The sequence below is a fragment of the Bos indicus genome, chromosome 8 (genome assembly GCF_029378745.1).
Source record: "Bos indicus isolate NIAB-ARS_2022 breed Sahiwal x Tharparkar chromosome 8, NIAB-ARS_B.indTharparkar_mat_pri_1.0, whole genome shotgun sequence".
Taxonomy (NCBI): Eukaryota; Metazoa; Chordata; class Mammalia; order Artiodactyla; family Bovidae; genus Bos; species Bos indicus.
The window spans coordinates 101,610,915-101,633,572 of record NC_091767.1 but is presented as its reverse complement, the minus strand read 5'-3'; the positions used below and the strand labels follow the sequence as shown (position 1 = coordinate 101,633,572).

The 22,658-nt window shown below is 37.9% G+C and overlaps 2 protein-coding genes across 3 annotated transcripts in view; both read left to right on the top strand.

The window, feature by feature from the left end:
* The first annotated feature begins 6,154 nt into the window (after window positions 1–6,154).
* The window catches only part of PTBP3 (polypyrimidine tract binding protein 3), a 91,626-nt gene continuing 75,122 nt past the window's right edge, over window positions 6,155–22,658 (top strand). Inside the window, exons 1-2 of one of the 2 annotated variants that reach the window (XM_019966723.2) lie at window positions 6,155–6,286; window positions 9,189–9,222. In XM_019966723.2, coding sequence (XP_019822282.2) covers window positions 6,279–6,286; window positions 9,189–9,222 — 42 coding nt within the window. In that variant the 5' untranslated portion in view covers window positions 6,155–6,278. The remainder of the gene's footprint in view (window positions 6,287–9,188; window positions 9,223–22,658) is intronic. The other variant, XM_019966724.2, reaches the window with a different exon arrangement.
* LOC109563346 (immunoglobulin binding protein 1) overlaps window positions 6,170–22,658 on the top strand; it is a 33,676-nt gene continuing 17,187 nt past the window's right edge. Inside the window, exon 1 of the mRNA XM_019966725.2 lies at window positions 6,170–6,286. The gene's annotated coding sequence lies outside the window, so the exon portion shown is untranslated. The remainder of the gene's footprint in view (window positions 6,287–22,658) is intronic.

Below are 22,658 nucleotides of genomic sequence, written 5' to 3'. Positions count from 1 at the left end.
AGTGACCAGAGACAAAAAACGTAACAAAAATGCAGTTTCCTGAGAACCAAGTGAAGAAAGTGTATCAATGAAGAAAGTCAGTCACAGTCACTCAGTTGTGTCCCCCTCTTCGCAACCCCATGCACTGTATCGTCCACGGAATTCTCCAGGCTGAAGTGGATCCCCTTCTCCAGAGGATCTTTCCAACCCAGGGATGGAACGCAGGTTTTCCACATTGCAGGTGGATTCTTTACCAACTGAGCCGCCAGGGAAGCCCATCAAGGAAGAGGGAACAGCCAACTACTGCTGATGGTTTGATTTAGATGGGGTCTGAGAACTGCCCATTAGACTGATTCTAGAAAAATCAAAGACTTAAAGACGTAGCCTAAATAATTATCTAAATTTCAAAGATGAAGAAAAGCTCTTCTAAGGATCAGTCTTTTCCATCACAGTTATACGATGCTGAAGGAAAGTAGGGCTATAGTTACAGCGTTCCTGACTCAATGGTTCTTCATCTACTGAAGTTTTACCTTAGATAAGTGATGGAATATATAGACTCGGGAAACCACTCAAGGTTCCTTCTAAAAAAAATCTTGAAAATTTATTCTTCTAACTGAAAGATGATTAAAAAACACAACACTGTCAATTATTTCTAAATAATGTGATGATTATTTTTTTAAAAAAATTTATTTTGCTGCACTGCATCTTCGCTGCAGCATGCCGACCCTTAGCTGTCCTCATGTGGGATCTAGTCTCCTTACCAGGGACTGAATGCAGCCCCCTGGTTGGGAACCCAGAGTCTCAGGGTAGAGAGTAGATTGTCCCAGTTGTACCAGTTTTAAGGACAAAAGCTCAGTGCTTAAGGGCAATGATTCTTTAAAGAGGGTAATGATTATCACTCAAATTGTTCTCTGGCCTTGTCTCAGACTCATGCCTAAATCTCAAAGGACTTTCTCAGAATAAAAATGGAAAGGTCTGTTTTATTAAAAACTCTGAGTGACACTGGGACCTCGGTGATATAGTATGACAAAAGGAAAATTATTCTTGAAAATCCACAGCAACTTCGACATGGGCTGGCACGTGCCACTACCGGTCAGGGACTGAAGACAGCACCTTCAGCACAAATGCTCAAGTCCTCTGGACTGGTCTTACTCGGAGCTTCACATGGAAATGACTACATCAGGGCCAGGGATGCGCTCAGGAAAATGGATACAACTCACGATGGCAGAGAGGTCAGTGAGTAGGTGGGAAACACGTTCAAGTCTCTTCCTCGAACAGTTGAGAAGGACTTTGAAGGAAGGCACATCATTCAACAGATTGGGCAGAGTCTGTCAGACTCAGTGTGTGTCAGCTATTATAACCTAGTCTGACTACCAAGTTGATAGCACCTGAAAAATATGAATTATACACCTATACATTTTCCTTCAGCCTCTGAAGTTTGTTATTGGCATTAACTATTGAACAAATAACATGTATTTAAGGGAACACTTGGCAATTTTTTTTGTTTTATTTTTGAAATAATTATAGAATCACAGTAAGTTTTAAAAGAAGTACCAAGAGGTCCCAGAAACTCTTCACCCAGTTTCTACCATTGGTAACGTCTTAATAATTGTAACAAAGTCAGGAAATTGACATTGGTACAATCCATAAATCTCACTCAGATTTTACTGGTTTTACATGCACTGTGTGTGTCTAAAGCTCGATGCAATTTTATCATGTGTAGGTTTGTACAACCTCACAATCAAGACTTGCACCATCACCACAAACATCCCCCCTGCTATCCTCCCTTATAGTCACACCCGTCTCCTTCTCCTTCTGTATCTTCCCTCACCATCACCCTGCCATCCCCCTTCTAACCCTTGGCAACCAGTAATCTGTTGTCTATCTCTGTCATTTTGTCATTTTGAGACTGTTATATAAATGGAATCAGACAGTTTATAGCCTTTTAAGTTTAGCTTTATTTCACTCAGTATAATTTCATGTTTGTATTTTAGTGTATGTATGTCAGCAATTATGATTCTGTACTTGTCAGGGGATAAAATGATATTAAAATGTCTCCCTCCTAGATTCATCAAATGGCTGGTCTTATCTCTGATTTAAATTGGGATCTTTTTATTTTTCTATCTTAAGTATTATATTTATATCTTAAGTAATCTTACCTATAAACATGAATAGGGTAATATGTGCGTGCTAAGTTGCTTCAGTCATGTCAGACTCTGTGACCCCATGGACCACAGTCTGCAGGCTCCTTTGTCCATGGGATACTCCAGGCAAGAGTACTGGAGAGGGCTGCCATGCCCTTCTCCAGGGGGATCTTCCCCACCCAGGCATCGAATCCACGCCTCTTATATATGTCTCCTGCAGAGAGGCCCTTTCTTTAGCACCAGCGCCACGTGGGAGGCCCAAGCAGGGTAATAACGTTGGTTAAATGTTAACTCCACTGCATACTGCAATGTTTTAAGGCAAATGTTCAAAGGTTACATTTTGTCCAAACATCATAATTGAGGGAGTAGGGAGTGTCTCATTTGATGAAGGTGTTTCAGGGCACTTTCTTACAATAAAAATTAGAATAAAAACAAAAGAAGGTAAAGTGTTAGAAAATTTAAACACGTGTACCCCAATGTTCATCGCAGCACTGTTTATAATAGCCAGGACATGGAAGCAACCTAGATGTCCATCAGCAGATGAATGGATAAGAAAGCTGTGGTACATATACACAATGGAGTATTACTCAGCCATTAAAAAGAATACATTTCAATCAGTTCTAATGAGGTGGATGAAACTGGAGCCTATTATACAGAGTGAAGTAAGCCAGAAGGAAAAACACCAATACAGTATACTAACGCATATATATGGAATTTAGAAAGATGGTAATGATAACCCTGTATACGAGACAGCAAAGGAGACACTGACGTATAGAACAGTCTTATGGACTTTGTGGGAGAGGGAGAGGGTGGGAAGATTTGGGAGAATGGCATTGAAACATGTAAAATATCATGTATGAAACGAGATGCCAGTCCAGGTTCAATGCACGATAGTGGATGCTTGGGGCTAGTGCACTGGGACGACCCAGAGGGATGGTATGGGGAGGGAGGAGGGAGGAGGGTTCAGGATGGGGAACACATGTATAAAAAAGTTAAAAAAAAAAAAAAAAGATTTGTTATGCTTTTAGTCATTTTTTAGACATAAAGATAAAAATAATTACTTAGGCAAGATAGTGAACTTGTAGAATATTTCCACAACTGAAATTTATACGTGTACTTTCACACTTATTAAGAGAAGGCTCCTTGTTTTGTGGGGCTTGATGGGAACTAATTCTATTTTAAAATTGAATCCTCATAAAATGTCTACCTGTGTGTACTTTTGAGTTTAAAGGAATTTCTTTTGTGGATAAAGCAGCTTGACACTCATAACTTTAAAATACAGAATAACGGTGGTTTAATCACTAAATTGTATCTGACTCTTGCGACCCTGTGGACTATAACCTGCCAGGCTTCTCTGTCCAAAAAAAAAAAAAGAAAGAAAATTTAAACTATTTTAACTGTCTTACTTTTCAAAGGTATAGAGCAATTAGCAAATAAAGACTGTGTCATCCTCTTCATCATCAGGAAGCCAGTATACAGAACATATAGCTCTTTATGTCAAGCCAGGTCACGTGGGTGATTATCTGATTGTTCCAGAAACTCAGAAACTTGTTAGGCCACAGCTTTCTAATGCCATATGGATTATAGGAATAGCTAGTATTCTAAAAGTGGTCATAGAAGAACTAAATTCTATTCTATATATTGTTTTTGAATCAGAGAAACTCACAAACCTATGGCACTCAATCCATGAAAAATCTTTTAAACTTATGACCAAGAGGCAGGGGAGGGGGCAGGGTTTGACCTTGTGTTCTGTCCAGAGTTCTTTTCTTACTATCTAGGCTTCTGTTGTAAAACTGGATGTGAGTGGTCTAGGAAATGCCATACAGCTCTGTTCATTTCAGTCAAGTACACTTTACACTGGAGACCTTTCAGAGTTATTGTTGGTACTATGGACAGGGAGTGTGAGACAGACTTCACATTTATTTTTTAATCCTGAAATCTGCTAGCTATCATAAGGCATTGGCTAAGAGAAATACAACTTTTAAAAGTATAAACTGGTTCAGCTTTTGGGAATAATTTTGTCAATATCTATGAATCTGAGAATGCTTATGCCTTTTGTCCTGCAATTCTGCTTCTAGGAATCTATTCCTTGATACAATCATATACAAGCAAAGATGCTCATACACATATGATGTTCTTTGCAGTACTGTTAATTATTTTGAATAATTAGAAACAAGGTAAATTTCCACTATTTTGGAAAAGCTTAAATAAAATTATGGCACATGAAACTATGAAATAATAGGCAGTATTAAAAAGAATTAAGTAGATGAGAAAAATCTCTAGGATTTTTAAGTGGAAAAAGGAAAAAATGGTGAGGGTCTTGGAAGTATGCATGCACAACTGTTAAGTGGCTATCATGGGCAGGGGTAGCTTGTGAAGAAAAATAATAACTTTTTATATTTAATATTGTTTTGAATTTTCCAAAATGAGCATGTATGTATATTATTACTTGCATAGCTTAAAAAAAATCGAGGCAATTTTATCAACAGAATATATCCCTCAAACAACAGGAAGACCTCATCAGCTACTTATCTTGCTGGTATTTTTAATACCCATCTGGCAATGTAGGGTGGCAATGTTTACAACTGCAACTTCATATTTAGATTTAACATAAGAATCAAAGTATATTTGACCTTTTGAAAAGTGGGATTTAGGTTAGATACAGTATTTTTAAAATGACCTTTCTTAATAAGATACCTGAGCTATTCAAAAATTGTGTTTTGTCAACAAACAAATAATACACTAAGGGAGGAATGCATGCAACCGTCAAGACTGGAACCTGATTTTCTTGGTCAGCCCTGCAGTGCTCAGCAAATAGTAAGCAACAAATATTGACTGAACGATGGGTGAATCAACAGTTTAAATCTTTTCAGGAGCACCCACTTTTTAAAAAGCAGGACAGTAGCAAGGATAGATGATGGAGCTTCTAGTTACTGGCTTTTCAAATGAGGCTGAGAAGGAGCTGTCCCCTCTTTCTACCCAGGAAGTTAAGAATTTGGTGGAGGACAGTGTTCAGTGGCTCACGTCTGGGCGATCGGTGAATCGAAAAATCATTCAATTTCAGAACCAAACAGAATATGAGGGGAAACAACTGAGTTGCCACTAGTTATACTCTTATCATTTTGCTCAGACTAAAAGGAAAGGGTTTCGGTGGGTGTCAAACTGTCGGCAAATCACTTATGTCTACATTTTCATCGGAAAAACGAGAATAAGCACTTTCATAGGTTTCTGTTGTTTATTTTTTAATAGGGAAAATGTGTAAACTTTTATAAAATGCTACCAATATAGTGGCCATTCCATACAGTGCAATGAATGTTTCCTATAAATTTAATGTCAGACTGAGTGGAAAAGCACTCAGCGACTAAAGCTGTATATTCTCAAAGTTCGGGGTAATCTCATTCACCTCTTTCATCTTCATCCCAACCTCATCTACCGAGCCGGTGCGGGTCACCAGGCGGACGACCGGCGCTTCCCTGGGCTGCCAGGCCGGGGGAAGACCACAGCCGGCGCCTGGCCTCAGTGCTCGGGGCCGAGCCGACAGTCTCGCCCACCCGGGGCAATTTCGCGGCGGTTCTGGGGCTCTCGTGGGACACTCCTACCTACTGTCCGGAGTCGGGTCCCCAACGTTTTCCCCGCTGGTAGAGGGAGGTGTCCAAGCTAGGGAGCCCCGGGGCGGAGAAGCCGGAAGGCAGGCGAAGCCCGCGGGGGCACGGGGCGGAGGGCGGGTGGGAGGCGGAGAAGCGGGAAGCACAAGGCGCGCGCTCCCGCGAGCACAGGAGGCGGGCGGGGACGGGGGGCGCGCGCCGGGGCGGGGCACCCGGAGGCGGGGTCTCTAGGGCGGCAGCAGGAAGAGGGCGCCCTGGAGCCGAGCCGGAGGGCGGCTGAGGGCGGGGCCCAGGGAGGGCGTCGACGCTGAGAGGCGGGGTGAGGCGAGGCGGGGACGCGCTCGGGGGGTGGGGAAGGCGGGGGCGCGGCGGTGGCGGGAGCGTCCCTGGTCTCCGCCCCTGTTTCCCACTCTCTCTCCACCTCCGACCGGCCCGGGCTCCGGAGAGGCGCCGTTTGCCGGTTCCCGGAGCCGCCCTGTTGCCGCCGCCTCCTTCCTCCGCTCGCGGTGAGCCCGTCAGTCCCCGCACTGTGCTCGCCTCCGTCTGGGCCATGGATGGGTAAGTGCTCGGCGGCGCGGTGGTCACCGGGCTGCGCTCGTCCTCTTTTCCGCAGCTCTCGGCCGGACGCGCCGGAGCTGGGAAGCCGGGCGCGGCGCCGGCGACCAGAGGAGCGGCCCCGGCCGAGCCCGACGGCGGGGCTTCCGGGCGCCTCCTTTGGGGAGCCCCGAATCGCGGAGAGGCGGCCCGCTGCAGCCTCTCTTTCCCCCTCGGAGCGCCCCCCGACCCCGTTCTGCCGCCCCTGTAAACCCTCGCCCCGGGAAGCGGCGGAAAGCCCGGTGCAGCGCCCGGGTTCCGAGGTCCGCCCTCCGCTCGAGAGTCGGGGGAGCCCGGCCCGGCCTCCCGACACTTCCTCTCAGAAAATGGTGCGCGGCGCTGGGGGAGGCGGAGGCGGCGCTCGGGGCGGGCGTCCTCCCGCTCGGGGAGTTGGTGTTTACCGGTGAGGTGGGGCGAGCGCTGGAGCTTCCCCTGGCGGGGAGACGAGTGGCCGCGGAGTGGCGGACGGCGAGGGCACGCGCCGGTAGACGTCTGGGCGGCGACCCGGTCCCGGAGCCGGGCCCCACGCGGTCTCCGGGCTTGTGCTGGGAGCTGGTTACGATTACGGTACTCCGGGCGTCTGGACTCGGTGAACAGGGATGCGTCCCCTTACCAGCCCCACCTCCGCCCCCAAGGAACTTCGTGAATTCCCTGCGCTGTATGCAAAAAAAAAAGTGCGATTTTCCGGGCGCTTTGAAACGCTCTAAAAGTGAATGAAGTCTGTGGCCAAAATAAAGATTTGGGATCATCGGTGTAAATATTTCTCTGGGGACCCAGGCTCCTTGGGTGGGACCAAACCAATATTTGAATGATTAAGAAAATAACTAGATTAAGATCTTAGTGAATTAGTTGAAGATCCTAGTCCGTCAAGGTTAAAAAAAAAATCTCCTGCTGTCTTAGAGCCTGCAGATCCACTTACTTATTTTCATTATGCACTTGAGATTTTGGTTGCCTGTTACTTGATTTTGATGGCAAGATTTCTGTAAACCTTTTGGTTGTAGAATATATGGAACTTGCATGTACAGTAAAATCACGTATATGTTGCCATATAGTTGACTGTTGTCATGCTGTGTAAAGACCTTCCTGTGTAAAAGGATCTTCGAACAATTTTTCCCTTCATTAGATTTCATTTATCCTAGTTTTATAAATCTATAAATATATTTGAATGCAGATTGCACACTATTACAGACGTTAGGCAGAGTGCAGTTTTAGATTTCGCTTATTGTGATGTTCTCAAGTATTTTTAAGATTTAACTGAAGCTGTTTTTATTGTTTAATTGAAGCTTTTCTGAGAGCATTGTTCAAAACTCATTTTACTTCACCTTTTTTCAACTACACTTTCTATGGGTGCAAAATTTTGCTATCTTAAGTATTTGTGTGAGTATGCCAGTATTTCAGTTGAGGAAGGCTGTGAAAGTAGTATTTCATTATGTGTAGTGAATTGTCTGGACTAGTGGTTTGACGTGAGACGTGGAAGCAGGCTAGCTTTTTGTATTGGAAACTTTACAGTGTTATAAAGAGGACTCTTGGATTATGCATCTTGGCTGTTAAACTCTTGAGCAACTGTGAAGTGCAAACTTACTCTTTTGGGTAGTGTTTAAGAAATTAACTTTTTCTTCCTCCTAAATGTGGTTTGAAAGCTAAGAATGAGTTTATTGGTTTAAGTATATGAGGCAATAAGAAATACTGAAAGGTAAGTTCATTTGGGAGTTCAAGTAGAAGCATGCTCTTTGTATCCAGACCAATACTGTGGTATACCTTACACAATCTAATTTTTTATGTGCAGATGTCAGAGATATCACATTTAAATTTAAAACAAACCAAATTCGAGTTTCCAAAGTGTATAAGAAAAAATTTTAATCTATATCGTTATTGTTTAAAACAAATTTGCATCATTAGACAAATATAAATTTATTTCTAGTAAGTAATGATATAGGTTATTAACAATATATAGAATTTTATTAGAGCTTTCTTTTAGAAGATATTGAGACAAACTTAATTGAAAACAGTTTCTTTTGGGTTAGAAGAGATAGATTTTTGTTTGGCAGAACTATATAGGGTTTTTTACATCTTGATGTTAAGGGATATGGTTGTTAACTCAGTGAGCTTATGCTTTCAGGAAGCTAATTAAATTTCTACATTTTTCCATAGCCTGAAAAAAGGTCCTTTTTCATTATTTTGGATAGTTAAAAAAACAACAAACCTCCAGTCAACATATCTTTCTAGTTCCACCTCAGATGCCAACTGTCCTTGTGTGTGTGTATGTGTGTGTATGTTCATTTCTTTCTGAGGTAATTTAATCACAGACATGATGTGGTAGGACTTTTTTAAAAGCAAATCTTTGACAATTTTCATGTCTTAAGTTTGGTGTTTGTAATTATTTCAGTTCTAAGGCTGTCTTAGCTATATTTTGGTGAGCCATTTGGGTGGTGGATGCAAATTTTCAAGATATTTTCTATTTCTATAAAATCCACTCACTGGTTTTGTTTCATTTAAAACTTGAAGTATGGTTACTCATGCCAGTGATTTAAAAGAATGAACTTTGGTGATTATAAGGCTTGGCTGGATTTGTTAAATAGAGGTGAATGGATAAACCCATTTTCATTTTACTGAAACAATTATTTTTCTAAATCCCGAAAGCAAATTTGATTTATTGTTTCTTACATTGCTGTTGAAGCTTTGCTTTTACACTCTGTTGGCTAGACTGTCCCATCGCTTTTCTTTGTACTAACATTTCACAACTTGTCACATTCTTATTTTTATTATTTATTATAATATTTTTCTTTTTTCTTTATCTTATCTCTGTCTTTTAAAAACTTGTTTCTAACTTTGTTTTCCATTTTCTCTTTTTACTTTTTCCATACAGTGTTGTTACAGATCTTATAGCAGTCGGTTTAAAGGTAGGAATCTTTTAATATCCTTCCATAAGCATTTAAAAATCTTAGTTTTGGCATTTTTTTTCCAATGGTGAAATCATCTCACCTGTTCATAAAATTACCTGTTTTACTGTATGGTAATAATCTTTTGTCTTTATTTAGCTCCACCATTAGTAGATCTGTAGGTTTTATGTGTGTATAAAAAGTGGTGACAATATTAGCTTGTTTCTATAAAATGTGAACAAAAAGTTTCACTTGAACTGTCAGTGTATTTGTTTTTGTCTTGTTTTAACAGTTACATGTAACCTTGGCTCTGATTTATTTTCCTGTCATGTCCTTCCTTTTATCTTCTCTTGGATACATTTCTGAGTAATAAAATAAAAATAGCAGCTAAAGTTTCTTCAGTTCCTATTATATGCAAGCTGCTTTACATATATCTCACTAATCATTAAAATATTTATTCAAATTAGGTATTAATATTCCCATTTTAGAGATGAAAAAAATAGGTTCAGAAAGTTTATGTTTAAGGCATGGTGCCTCGGAGTTCAAACCCATGTCTTTGTGGTTCCAAAACCAGACTTTTTTTTTTCCTTTATTTTTATCTCACTGCCAGTAATGAGGAGGGTACTGCCTACAAGATGAACAGCAGGAGAGCTGGATTATTAATATTTTACAATAATGATTCTTCTAAGTTACACGTCATTTCAGTTTTATCAAAGTCGTTTCATTTATTGGATTCTGAAATATAAATCAAGTTCGTTAATATGAGACTGTTAAAATATAGATGGAAGTTTAAGATTTCTTTTTAGCAATTTGGTATTTGATATACCTGAATTGAAAATCTAGTTCTAAAGGCCACTGACAGTTCAGATTACTGTAAAAAATAGAAACAGTTCATGTGTACATTGCATGTGTTTTATGTAAAGCTGTTCTGCTTTCTGTCCATCAGCTCTTGCTAACCATTTCAGTACTTCTGCATTTGGGCTTATTAGATCTGATGGTGGTGCTCATATTCTTAAAACATCTTAAGATATAAGCATACATATAGTGAACAGCGTTTTAGTTAACAATAGGTTGCTCAAGATAAGCGTAATTGGGAACTACTATTTATATTGTCTTTTGAAGTTGAATGGTGTTAGCTTACTTTAACAAACTTTGAATGTATTTTATGAGTTGAAAATAAATGGAGAAGCCGCTTTTGGTGGGATATACATTTTTTTTTGGTAGATCCTTAGGTCAGTTTCTCGTTTGGGAGTGAATACTCCTAGATTAGAAACTGCAGGCTTACATTTTTGATCCCTTTTGGTGTTTCAGTAGGGGCCTATGAAGGAAGGGATATTTAAAGTGAGCATTGCTTTGGTCTTACCAGAAATGTAATTTGTGATTCTAGAGTTCATCTGGGAAAAATGAATACATGAGACATTTTAAAAATTTACCACTTGGGAATTGAGGAGTTATGCTTGAAGGACTGGCATGCCTGTTTTGTTGTGGGGAAAATATATATCTTGATGATAAATAAAAGAAAAATTTAAATGCAGGGTGCAAGGGACTAGATTTGAATATACAATTTGGATTTCTGAGTACCTGTGTTGCAGCAAGCACTTTGGAAAGAAAGATCAAATCCTACTATGAAGAAAAGATGAGCTGATTAGTTGGTTCACCAGGCAGTACTGGAAATGTCTGTAAAATTATTCATTATATGAAGAACATTCTCATAAGGTTGTTCTGCTGCTTTCTTGGATCCCATCCAAGGAAGTTTAGCTACCAAGTAATAGGCCAATAAGGCTCATATTTCCTCTAAATTTTATAAACCAAAATTAGCGAATTTAAAATAAGTCCTTCAAGAATGTTACTTTTTTTTTTTTTTTAATTTGCTCTCTGAATATGGTGACACAGGAAAGAGTTTTAACCAGTTAAAGAGTGGATTTCAGGTGGTACTCTGTCAGTTGCTTTCCTGGATGCAGGAAAGTAATATGCATCTTATTTTAGGGACTTGAAAATACCCTTAAATATGAAATCCATTATCTTAGAGAAAGAAAACTAAATTGTTTTTAGAGATTAAGTGACTCACTGGAATGTGTCATGAGGGCAGGAATTTTTGATATTTCCTTCACTACTGTGTTTCCAGTGTCTGGCACATACGAAGCTCTCAGAAATGCTTGATGAATGATGAGTGGATGCCAGATTCTCACACAGCCAATTAGGTGGCAAACTTATACTGGAACCCAAGCCTCCTAATTTTGCTGGTGTTTCTTCTAATAGGTATATACCATGGTGAGAGAGGATTAAGTTCATTTTTTAGATTGGGATTTTCTTGAAGATGGCTAAACATTTTCAGGCAGCTTATGTGTGCCATGTTTGAGATTTACTTATACCTAGTTGTGTACCCTGGATGTTCTTTGCAAGATACCAATTTTTGAAGTGAAGTGAAGCCGCTTAGTCGTGTCTGACTCTTCACGACCCCACAGACTGTAGCCTACCAGGTTCCTCCATCCATGGGATTTTCCAGGCAAGAATACTGAAGTGGGTTGCCATTTTCCTTCTCCAGGAGATCTTCCCGACCCAGGGATTGAACCCAGGTCTTCCACATTGTAGGCAGACCTTTACCATCTGAGCCACCAGAGAAGCTCAGTTTTTGAGCCTTGTCTAAATTAGGCAAGGAAATTACTTCTCAGAAAATGCTTGTTTTATTTCCCTTCTTTTTTTAGTTTTCTGAAATGCTTTTTAAAACATCAAGAAGGGATTGCTGTTCTTAATTTTCAATTCTTTTAAATAAAGAACGAACCAGGTGGTTATGAGTGATACTGAATGTTTCAAAAACTTTATTATACCAGATAAAGCATCACCACTGTGGGTAACAAAGCTTTTAATGTGTGTACCTAAGTATATTTTAAATTTCCAGTTCATACTTTAATTATTACTACCTAGTTTATCTTAAATATTTTTCATATTCCTAGATAATTTTTCAGGATACTATTATAGCTGTTAAATGATTTTCTAAAATGATAATCTTGCGTATCAACCATATTAGGGATTTTCTGGTTTGTCTTTCTATTTTAAAATGATTCCATGAGTGTAGAAAAACAAGTTTAGGAAGGATTATAATAGGCTTCTAATAATTATCATTGCCTGTCACCATATAGGAAAGAACAATGCATCGTATTTAAATTAATTTTTTTTAACTTGACTCTGAATTAGAAATTAACCTAAATTAATTTTGAAGATCAGTTTTCTGTTTGCTCCACCAGGAGTTAGCAGACTACATACAGCCTGTGGACCAAATCCAGCTTGCCGCCTGTTTTTGTAAATAGTTTTAGTGGAACACCGCCATGAAATAGTTTTAGTGGAACACCGCCATGCTCGTTAGTTTGCATATTGTCTGGGTACTTTGATACAATGACAGAGGGGTTAGATCAGCCACCGTATGACAGCAAATTCTAAAAGATTTACTTTCTGACCCTTTGGACAAAAAAAATTCATCTGCTACTTGTTGTGCTTCAACTACAGAAAATACTGAAGGCCAGGAATTTTTTTTTTCTTTTAAACTGAACTTAATTTACATAGAGGGAAATGCACGGATCTTAAGGGTACAGTGCAGTAAATTTGACAAACTTATCCCCCTGTTTCCTGTTGCCCTCTTCCAGACCCAGTCTAGGCAACTCTTCTGATTTCTGTCACCACAGATTAATTTTGCATGTTTTGAACTTCATATAAATGGAATAAAATATTCATGCGGCGTATATACAGTCTGAGCTTCCCTGATGGCCCAGTGGTAAACAGTCTGCCAGCCTATGCAGGAGACTCAGGTTCCATCCCTGGGTCGGGAAGATCCCCTGGAGAAGGAAATGGCAACCCACTCCAGTGTTCTTGCCTAGAAAATGTCTTGGACAAAGGAGCCTGAAGGGCTATAGTCCAAGGGGTCGCAGAAGAGTTGGACATGACTTAGTGCTAAAACAAAGATACACAGCATAAGCTCTTTGATGTCTGGCTTTTACTCGGCAAAATGGATTTTTAGATTTATTGATATCTATGTTTTATGTATCAGTATGTTTTTCTTCTTTCTTAATGAGAGTATTCCATTGTGTGAATATGTCATGATATTTAAAAATCCATCCTCATGATGATAGGCATTTAGATTCTTTTCAAATTGGAGCTATTACGAATAAAGCTACTATAATAAACATTTGTGTATGTCTTTGCGTAGATGTTTGTTTCATTGTACACCATGCCTCAGAGTAAAACTGGGTGTGTGTGTATTTAACTTGGTTATTTTGCAAAATGTTGCACCACTTTACATTCTGACCAGCTTTGTATTACAGTTCAGGTTGCTTCACGTCCTTGCCAAGACTTTACTGTTAGCCATGCTAGTAAGTATAACTAGAAGGGCCAGTAGTGTCTTACTGTAGTTTTAATTTCCATTGACCTGATGCCGGGTAGTAGTGTGTACCCTTCCATGTGCTTGTTAGCCATTCACTCACCTTCTTTTATGAATGTTAACTTTTTTGCTCGTTCCTTTAAAGTGGATTTCTTATAGACCACATACAGTTAGGTCTTTTTTTTTTAAAACCCACTCTGAACAGTGTCTTTTAATTGGTATATGTAGACCATTACCTTTCATACTTCAAGGGATGATTAAGAGGGGTGAATTAATAAGTATCTTCACTGACTTGTTCTTTGTTTTTATTTTTTCTCCTCTCATTTTTTTTGCCTTCTCTGGTTTTAGTTGAGCATTTTCTGTGATTCCTTTATCTCCTCGTAGTCTCTCCTCATAAGGAAAGGAAGACTACTGAAGAAGGAATTAGTGAAGGTATTTTATACTTCTTATTCTTAATTTATCTAAAAGATTTTATTTAAAGTAATAGTAACAATATATTGGGTGATTATAGCATTTAGTCTCTCATAGTTTAAAAGCATTTTTAGTGGTTGCAGTCTGCATTTACAACTTTAAGTCCACCTCCAAATAATACTATACTGCTTCATGTGTAGTGCAGGTAGCTTAAACAGTGAAAGTGAAATCACTCAGTCGTGTCCGATTCTTTGTGACCCCATGGACTGTAGCCTACCAGGCTCCTCCATCCATGGGATTTTCCAGGCAAGAATACCAGAGTGGCTTGCCATTTCCTTCTCCAGGAGATCTTCCCCACCCAGGGATCGAACCCGGGTCTCCCACATTGTAGACAGATGCTTTACCATCTGAGCCACCAGGGAAGCTTAAACAGAGCACTCCCAATTTGTCCTTCCAGTCCGTTAGGACAGTGTTATCTTTCCTTTTCTAAAAAAGTATTTATGTGTTTGGATCTTCATTGCTGAGTGGGATTTTCTGTAGTTGTGGTGAGTGGGGGCTGCTCTCCACTTGTGTTGCGGGGACCTCTTATTGCGGCGGCTTCTCTTGTTGGAAAGCACAGGTTCTAGGCGTACACGCTTCCATAGTTGTGTCTCCCGGGCTCCAGAGGCTCAGTAGTGGTGGAGTGCGGTCTTAGTTGTCCCATGGCATATGGGATCTTCCCAGACCAAGGGTGGAACCCATGTCTCCTGCATTGGCAAGTGGATTCTTCACCACTGGGCCATCAAAGAAGCCCTCATCTTTCATTTTACTTAATTATATGCTGTAATCACCCAATATATTGTTACTGTTATTACTTTAAATAAAGTCTTTTAGATAAATTAAGAATAAGAAGTATAAAATACCTTCACTAATTCCTTCTTCAGTAGTCTTCCTTTCCTTATGTAGGTCTGAGTTCTGATCTGTTTAATTTTTCTTCTTCCCAAAGACCTTCTTTTAATATTTTTTTGCAGAGGGGGTCTACTAACAGTACATTTCCTTGGTTTTTGTGTGAGGAAGTCTTTTTCTTCTTTACTCTTCATATAGAAATTCTAGATTGGTGTTTTTTTCTTTTTTTCCCCCTCTATTAACACTTTAAATATTCCACTTTTCTTTGCTCTTTCTTCCATGGTTCTGATGAGAAAGTAACCTCTGTAATTCTTATCCTTACTTCTCTGTTAAGTAAGATGTTTTCCTCTTTTTTTTTTTCCTCCAATATTTTCTCTTTGTTTTTGGTTTTCTGCAGTTTGAATGATACGCTGAAGTACGTATTTTTTGGCATTATCCTGTTGGTGTTCTCTGAGATCCTGGTTTTGTGGTTTGGTGTCTATCATTGATTATAGAAAGCTCTTAGTCATTCATTATTTTCAGATTTTTTTTTTCTTCACTCTCTCCTTTTCTTTCTGCACCACCCCCCATTCTTTTTTTCTTCTTGCATTTCAGTTTGGGAGGTTTCTATTGGAATTAACCTTCAAGCTCATAATTCTTCCTCAGCCATGTCAGTCTGTTGATGAGAATTATATAAGATTGGTATTACTTCTTTCTTAAATGTTCGATAGAATTAATCAGTGTAGAATTAATCAGTGTAGCTATCTGTGGATGATTTTCTTTGTGGGAAGGTTTCTAATTATGAATTCAGCTTTAAAAATAGATATTGAGCTACTCAGGTTTTTTTCTTTTTTTAGTTATATCCCACAGAATTTGGTATACTGGGTTTTAATTTTTACTTAGTATAAAGTATTTTCTACTCTTCCTGTGATTCTCTTTTTACCTATGATTATTTATAAGTACATGATTTAACTTCTGAATATTTGGGAGTTTAATTTCTAAATATTTGGTTTCCAACCCAAATCTTTGAATTTCTAGTTTTTTAAAAAAAAAATGCTGCTTTGAGTAGAGAAAATGCTCTGTACCGTTTCAGCCCTTTACATTTCCTGAGATTTGTTCTAATGTCAAGCTATGGTCTGTCTTTGTGAATGTTCTATGTAGACTTGAAAAAATGTATAGTTTACTTTTGTTGGGTGTAGTACCTCCTTATAAATGTTGGTAGGATAAACTGGTTGAAGTTGCAAGTCTTCTGTAATATTCCTGATTTTCTTTCTCTTCTGTTCATTATCAAAAGAAGAGAGGGATATTGGAATTTCCATCCACAGTTGTGGTTTTCTTAAATTTTTTCTATAGTTCTGTCCGTTTTTGCTTTATATATTTTAAAGTTCAATTACTCTAGTGGTAAAGAACCCACCTGCTAATGCAGGAGACGTAAGAGGCCTGGGTTGGGAAGATCCCCTGGAGGGAGGGCATGGAAACCCACTCCAGTATTCTTGCCTGGAGCATGGACAGAGAAGCCTGGCAGGCTCCAGTCCATGGGGTCACACACATTTGGACATGACTGAAGCAAAGATGCATTCACATTTAGGAATGTTATATTTTCTTGATGAATTAACCTTTTAAAAAATCATTTGTGATATACATCTTTACCTAGTAATAGTTCCTGTCCCCAAATCTACTTTGTCTTATAGTAATAAAGTCATTCTAGTTGTTCCATTTTTCTTGGGATTAATATTTGTGTGGTATATCTTTTCTTCCTGTTCCCCCTTTTTTTCCCTTTTAATTTGTCTGTATTTAAGATAGATTAAAGGGTGGATGAACCAGAGATAGTAAGGAGCAAGATGGTAGTCTTAAATCTGCTTGAAGGATTAGTTTCCAAAAGACTGGCTTCTCTTGCTTTCTCTGATGAAAATGAGCTACCTTATGGAGAGGCCCGTTTACAGACTGAACCCTGCCAGCAATCACTGGAGTGAATGCGGAAGCAGGGCCTCCGTTTCCTCTGTTGAGCCTTGAGATATTCTAGTCTGTGAGAGACCCTGAACCAGAGAATGGATCTAAGCCATGCCTAGATTCCTGGCTCTCAGAAATTGAGTTTAAAAAAAAAAATTTTTTTTTTTTTTTTTGAGAACTTCCCTAGTGGTCCAGTCGTTTAAACTCTGTGCTGCCAATGCAGGGGGCAAGGGTTTGATCCTTGGTCACAGAACTAAGATCTCGCATGCCACATACCAAAAATAAAAAGAAAAAATTTTAAAAACTTTAAGTTACTAGATTTTGGGATAATTTGTTAGGTATCCATGTATAACTAATATAACTAACTACCAGTAGTGAATAAATATTGAAAGATGAGTAATAAAATAGCTTATTAATGTCTAAGGTTTCCCTGGTGGCTTTGTGGTAAAGAATCTGCCTGTAGTGCAGGAGACACAGGTTCAATCCCTGGATTGGGAAGATCCCCTGGAGGAGGGCATGGCAATCCACCTCAGTATTCTTGCCTGGAGAATCCCATGAACAGAGGAGCCTGGCAGGCCACAAACCATAGGTCATAAAGAATTGGACATGACTGAAACAACTTAAAATGCACGCAAGATTATAAAAAATGCAAGTGCTTTTTTGGTTGTAAATCACTGTGCATATGACTTTTTATATTACCACATTCTCTCTCTCTGATAGCTTACTGTAGTTTGTACATATGATTTTTACTTTATATTTTCTTTTTTCTTATTGTACTGATGTGGTGAATTTCATTGATACCTTATTTTTTAAAACTTGAATACAAACTTACAGAAAGGTTGCAGAGTACTATTAAAAAAAACTTATATAATCATTAACCAGGCAATTCACATTTGCTCCATTGTTTTTTCATTTATAGTCTTTTCTCTCTATATATCTATATGTTACTTTCTGCAGATACATGTATATCTATTTTCCTTTTTTATCCTTCTGAATCATCATTTGGTTAGCATGATTTTCAGCCCAGCTCTCCACTATATTAAGTTATTAATTTTCCCTTCTTAATTGTATGTCAAGGAGATTCCTTGCAACTTCATTGATATATTATTTTACTTTATTCTTTAACCCCTAAATACTTTAGAGTATATCATCTAAAAACAAAGACATTTGACATTACTGTAGCATAATTATCAAAATCTGGAAATTAATCTGAAGTGTTGCTTCAGTCTTTTTGACTCATGATATTGACATTTTAAAAGAATATAGGCATGTTATTGTGTAGGATATCCCATACTTTGAGTGTATATGTTTCTTTTAACTAGATTTAAGTGAATACCACAGAAGCTATGTTGTTCTTAGTGTATTTTTTCAGAAGGCAAAGGATGTTGATTTGTCCTGTTACTTGTGATGTGTTAACTTTGATCGCTTGCCAGATTTTCCACTGTAAATTTACTGTTTCTCTCTTTGCAACTAGTTAGTATTTTGGGGAGTGATACTTTGAGGCCACACTAATATTTTAATTCTCAAGCTTTAACGTACTAGTTTTAACATCTATTTTGATGATTCTTGCCTGAAATTGTTATTACAATGATAGCTGTAAAGTGACGATTTTCTAATTTTACTTTTGGAATCAAGATTTCATTCACTAGCTGCTTCAAATGAACTGAGAAACTCTCATTCTTTTGCTGTTTTGTGGAATAAATGTTTTCTTACCTCACCTGTGAAGTCATCTGGACCTGGATCAGTAGTGGGGAGTCGGGATGTCTTTGTATATCATCTCACTATCTTTAATCCTTGTGGTCATTCAGATACTTTATTCCTCTCACACTAATTTTGGGATTTGGATTTGCTCTGTTGTGTTGTTTTTTTTCAGTCAGATAATTAACTCACAAATTTTAAAATCTGCTGTTTCCTCATAAATGTATTTTCAACTATAAATTTATCTTTTAAGTGCTAAAGGTGGATCCCACAAGTTTTCGATTTGTGTTTTTCATTTTCATTATATCCAAATGTTTGTTTTCCTTATGATTTCAAAATTTTTATTTATTTATTTTTAAAGTACAGTTGAGTTACAGTGTTGTGTTTGTGATGCACAGCAAAGTGATTCAGTTACATATATATGTATATTTATATATGTGTACATATATCCTCTTTTTCAGATTGTTTTCCATTATAGTTTATTACAAGATATTCCCTGAGCTGTACAGTAGTTTATCTATTTTATATATATATATAGCAATTTGTATCTGCTTATTCCAAACTCTTAATTTATCCCTCCCTCTTTTACCTTTGATAACCTATGTCTGTTTGATAACAAACCTAAGTTTGTTTCCTATGTCTCTGAATCTGTTTCTGTTTTGTGCATAAGTTCATTTATATCATATTTGAGATTCCACATGGAAGTGATATCGTATGATACTTCTGTTTCTCTTTCTGACTTCCTTCGTTTAATACAGTAATCTGTAGGTCCATCTGTGTTACTGCAGATGGATTATTTCATTCTTTTTTAAGTGGCTGAGTAATATTCATGTGTTTGTGTATCTTACAACTTCTTTATCCACTCATCTGTTGATGGACATTTTGATTGTGCCCACCTCTTGGCTATTGTAAATAGGACTGCTAGGAACATTGTGGTACATGTATCATTTTGGAAAAGTTGCCATTTTAACTCCAGGATTATTTAGTAGCTTTAAAAGTTTAGTTGTCAAACATTAGCTATTCTTTTCTTATCATTTCTAATTTTATTATAGAAACCATAGTATGTTCAGTATATTCCTTTGAATTGTATTGAAACTTCTTTTATGAACTAAAATGGGAATTGGCAACTATTGTCCAAGGACTAAACAGGGCTCGTTGCCATCTATTTTTATACATCCTTTACTAAAATGGTCTTTATACTTGCAAGTGCTTGAAAGAAATCCAATGATTAATATTTTGTAACAGGTGAAAAATAGATAAGATTCAACTCTCAGTGTCTATAAATAAAATTATATTGAAACACAGCCATGCTCATTCATTTTCACATTGTCTGTGATTGCTTTTGTGAATTGTGACAGAGACTGTATGGCCTACAAAGTCTAAAATATCTTACTATTGGCCCTTTACATATAAAGTTTGCCAATCTGGCACAGTGTCTGTTTTTATAAATGTTTATTCTTAGCTGGCTGTCTGGTTCTGCATTCAGTGTATCTGTTAGCTCACGTTATTGATTGTTTTATTTGTTTTTTCTGGTCATATTTTATGTGTTTAGTCTATTGGTTTCTAAGAGAAATATATTAAAATTTCAATTCAGCTGTTGATTTGTCTTTTTTCCCTTATATTTCATCAAGGCTTTCCTTTCATTAGTTTGGTTCCAGAGATTCACCCATCCCCTTAGCTTCTGCAGCTTCTCCATGGTTGGAGATGGGAGTTAACAGTTTATGCTAACTTCAGACTTCCAACTAACTTATTGCTTAATACAGAGAGTGCAAAGGACAGTGGAAGTCTCCGGCTTCAGACCCACCTGTTTATCACCTAGTACAGCAAGTACAAAGCATTATAACTTAGATATGTTATTGTGAAATTTTAGAATTCCACGGGTGGAGAGATGATTCAGAAAACTTCCAGGCAGAGGAAGAAAACAAGTCAGTTTTAAAGAAATGAATGTCAGACTGGCATCTAATACTGTATGCTAGATGAAAATGGGACTGTGTTTACAATTTTCTTAAGAAAAGTAATTTTTAACCCAGAATTCTTTACTGTCAAATGATTAATTATGAGGATAGGGTTTTTAGACATGCATGGACCCATAAAGTTTAACTTGGTGTCTACCGTCATTTAGGTAGTTATTTAAGGTTGCAGCAAAATAATGTGAACCAAGGACACGGAAGACAGAAGTTCAGGAAAAAGTTAAGTCAACCCAGATGAAAGTGAAAAGAAGGCTTAAGTTAACGACTGTTCAGAAGTCCTAGAAAGCAGTCATTCAAGATTGAAGCAAGAGAAAAGAGGCTTTTAGGTGGGAGATCTTAGGAAGGAAAATGAGAACTATATAGAATGAGTGGTATCATGAAAGGTTTGGGGAAAATTTGATGATATAAAGGATAATAGTGTCAGAAAAGTAAATACAGTTTTAAAATGTCATGGGAAGCAAAATGAATGAATGAGTGAATGAATGAATAAATAAACAAAGATGTCTAACTGTGAACCAAATTAGAATATATTGTGGTGTTAAGAAATTGATAGAGTGTAATACAGAATCCGTTTAATCTTGATTCTGAGAACAGTGTTTTTCAAGTGGTTCTAAGGTTGTGACATTAGACATGGAGAGTAAGAAGCTAAGTGTGCCAGGATTATGTTTCCTTGTACAGTATTTACATAGTAATAAAAATATAAATATTGTTTATTGATACTCAATTTCGAGTCATCCTTTGGACAGGACAGAAATGGGCAAAGCCAAGAATGCTATTGTTGGAGGGCAGAATATAACAACTATATCAATAAAAGTAAAAATGAAGCTGACAGAGAGGCAAGGAAGGGGAGGAACAGGTTACTAGTCCCAAAAGCTTTCTTTCAAAATGGAGAATCAAGAGATAATGTCACCTGTGTTCAATTCCTGGTCAAGGAATTAAGATCCCACATGCTGTGCAGCACGGCCAAAATAAAAAAAAATTAAATTTTTTTAAACATTCAAAGAAAAGAATGAATGTATGTATAACTGAATCACTTTGCTGTACACCTGAAACTAACACAACATTGTAACTCAACTATACTCCAATAAAATTAAAATGTTTTTAAATAATAAAAAATAAGAGAATAAGATCTAACATTTCAAAATATATACAAAAAGAGATAACGTCAAGTTGACAAGCAATAAAGATATGTTTAGTATTTAAAGTTCAAAGATACTTAAACAAGAATTAAAACTAATAGCATGTATTTCAAACATTGAGAGAACAGAAAAGGGAGGAATTTTAGAGATAAATTCTTAAGGTTTCATATTAGAGGTCAGTCAGTTTATTTTCAAGTTGATAACTTATAAGTAGTAATATAAACATGTTGTCTACTAGTGTTGTAGTGGCAACCATTAGAATAAGAACTGTTTAAAGACTGGGTTTGAGTGCTGAGATCTGCTTTTACCATATAAACTCTTTTGTAATATTTGTTCTAGTACACATATTTGATAAAAGTAAAAATTAAATTCATAAAACAAAAGAACAGAAGTATTTCAACAAATTCAACTGTGTACGTGTGGAGAACTCTTATTCAGTGTTGCCCCTCTTCTTATCTTTTCCATAAAGACAACAATTTTATTAGCTTTTTCTTTACCCTTCCAGTACCTTTCTAATGCATATATAGGGCTTCCCTGGTGGCTCAGACAGTAAAGAATCTGCCTGTAATGCAGGAGACCTGAGTTCCATCCCTGGGTCAGGAAGATCCCCTGGAGAAAGGAATGGCTACCCCACCAGTATTCTTGCCTGGAGAATCCCATGAACAGAAGAGCCTGGTGGGCCACAGTCTATGGGGTCGCAAAGAGTCAGACATGACTGAGCGACTAACACTGCACCAGAGACAACTATCCATATTTTTTCTTCCTCTTCTAATACATTTTCAGTAGTCTCAGATATGCAGATGACACCACCCTTATGGCAGAAGGTGAAGAGGAAACTGGAGAGGAACTGAAGAGCCTCTTGATGAAGGTGAAAGGGGAGAGTGAAAAAGGTGGCTTAAAACTCAACATTCAAAAAAACCAAGATGATGGCATCCAGTCACATCACTTGATGGCAAATAGCTGGGGAAACAATGGAAACAGTGACACACTTTATTTCATTATTTTTCTTTCTTTCCAAAACTTGGCCTGTCTATTGTAGTTTTAATCTAATTA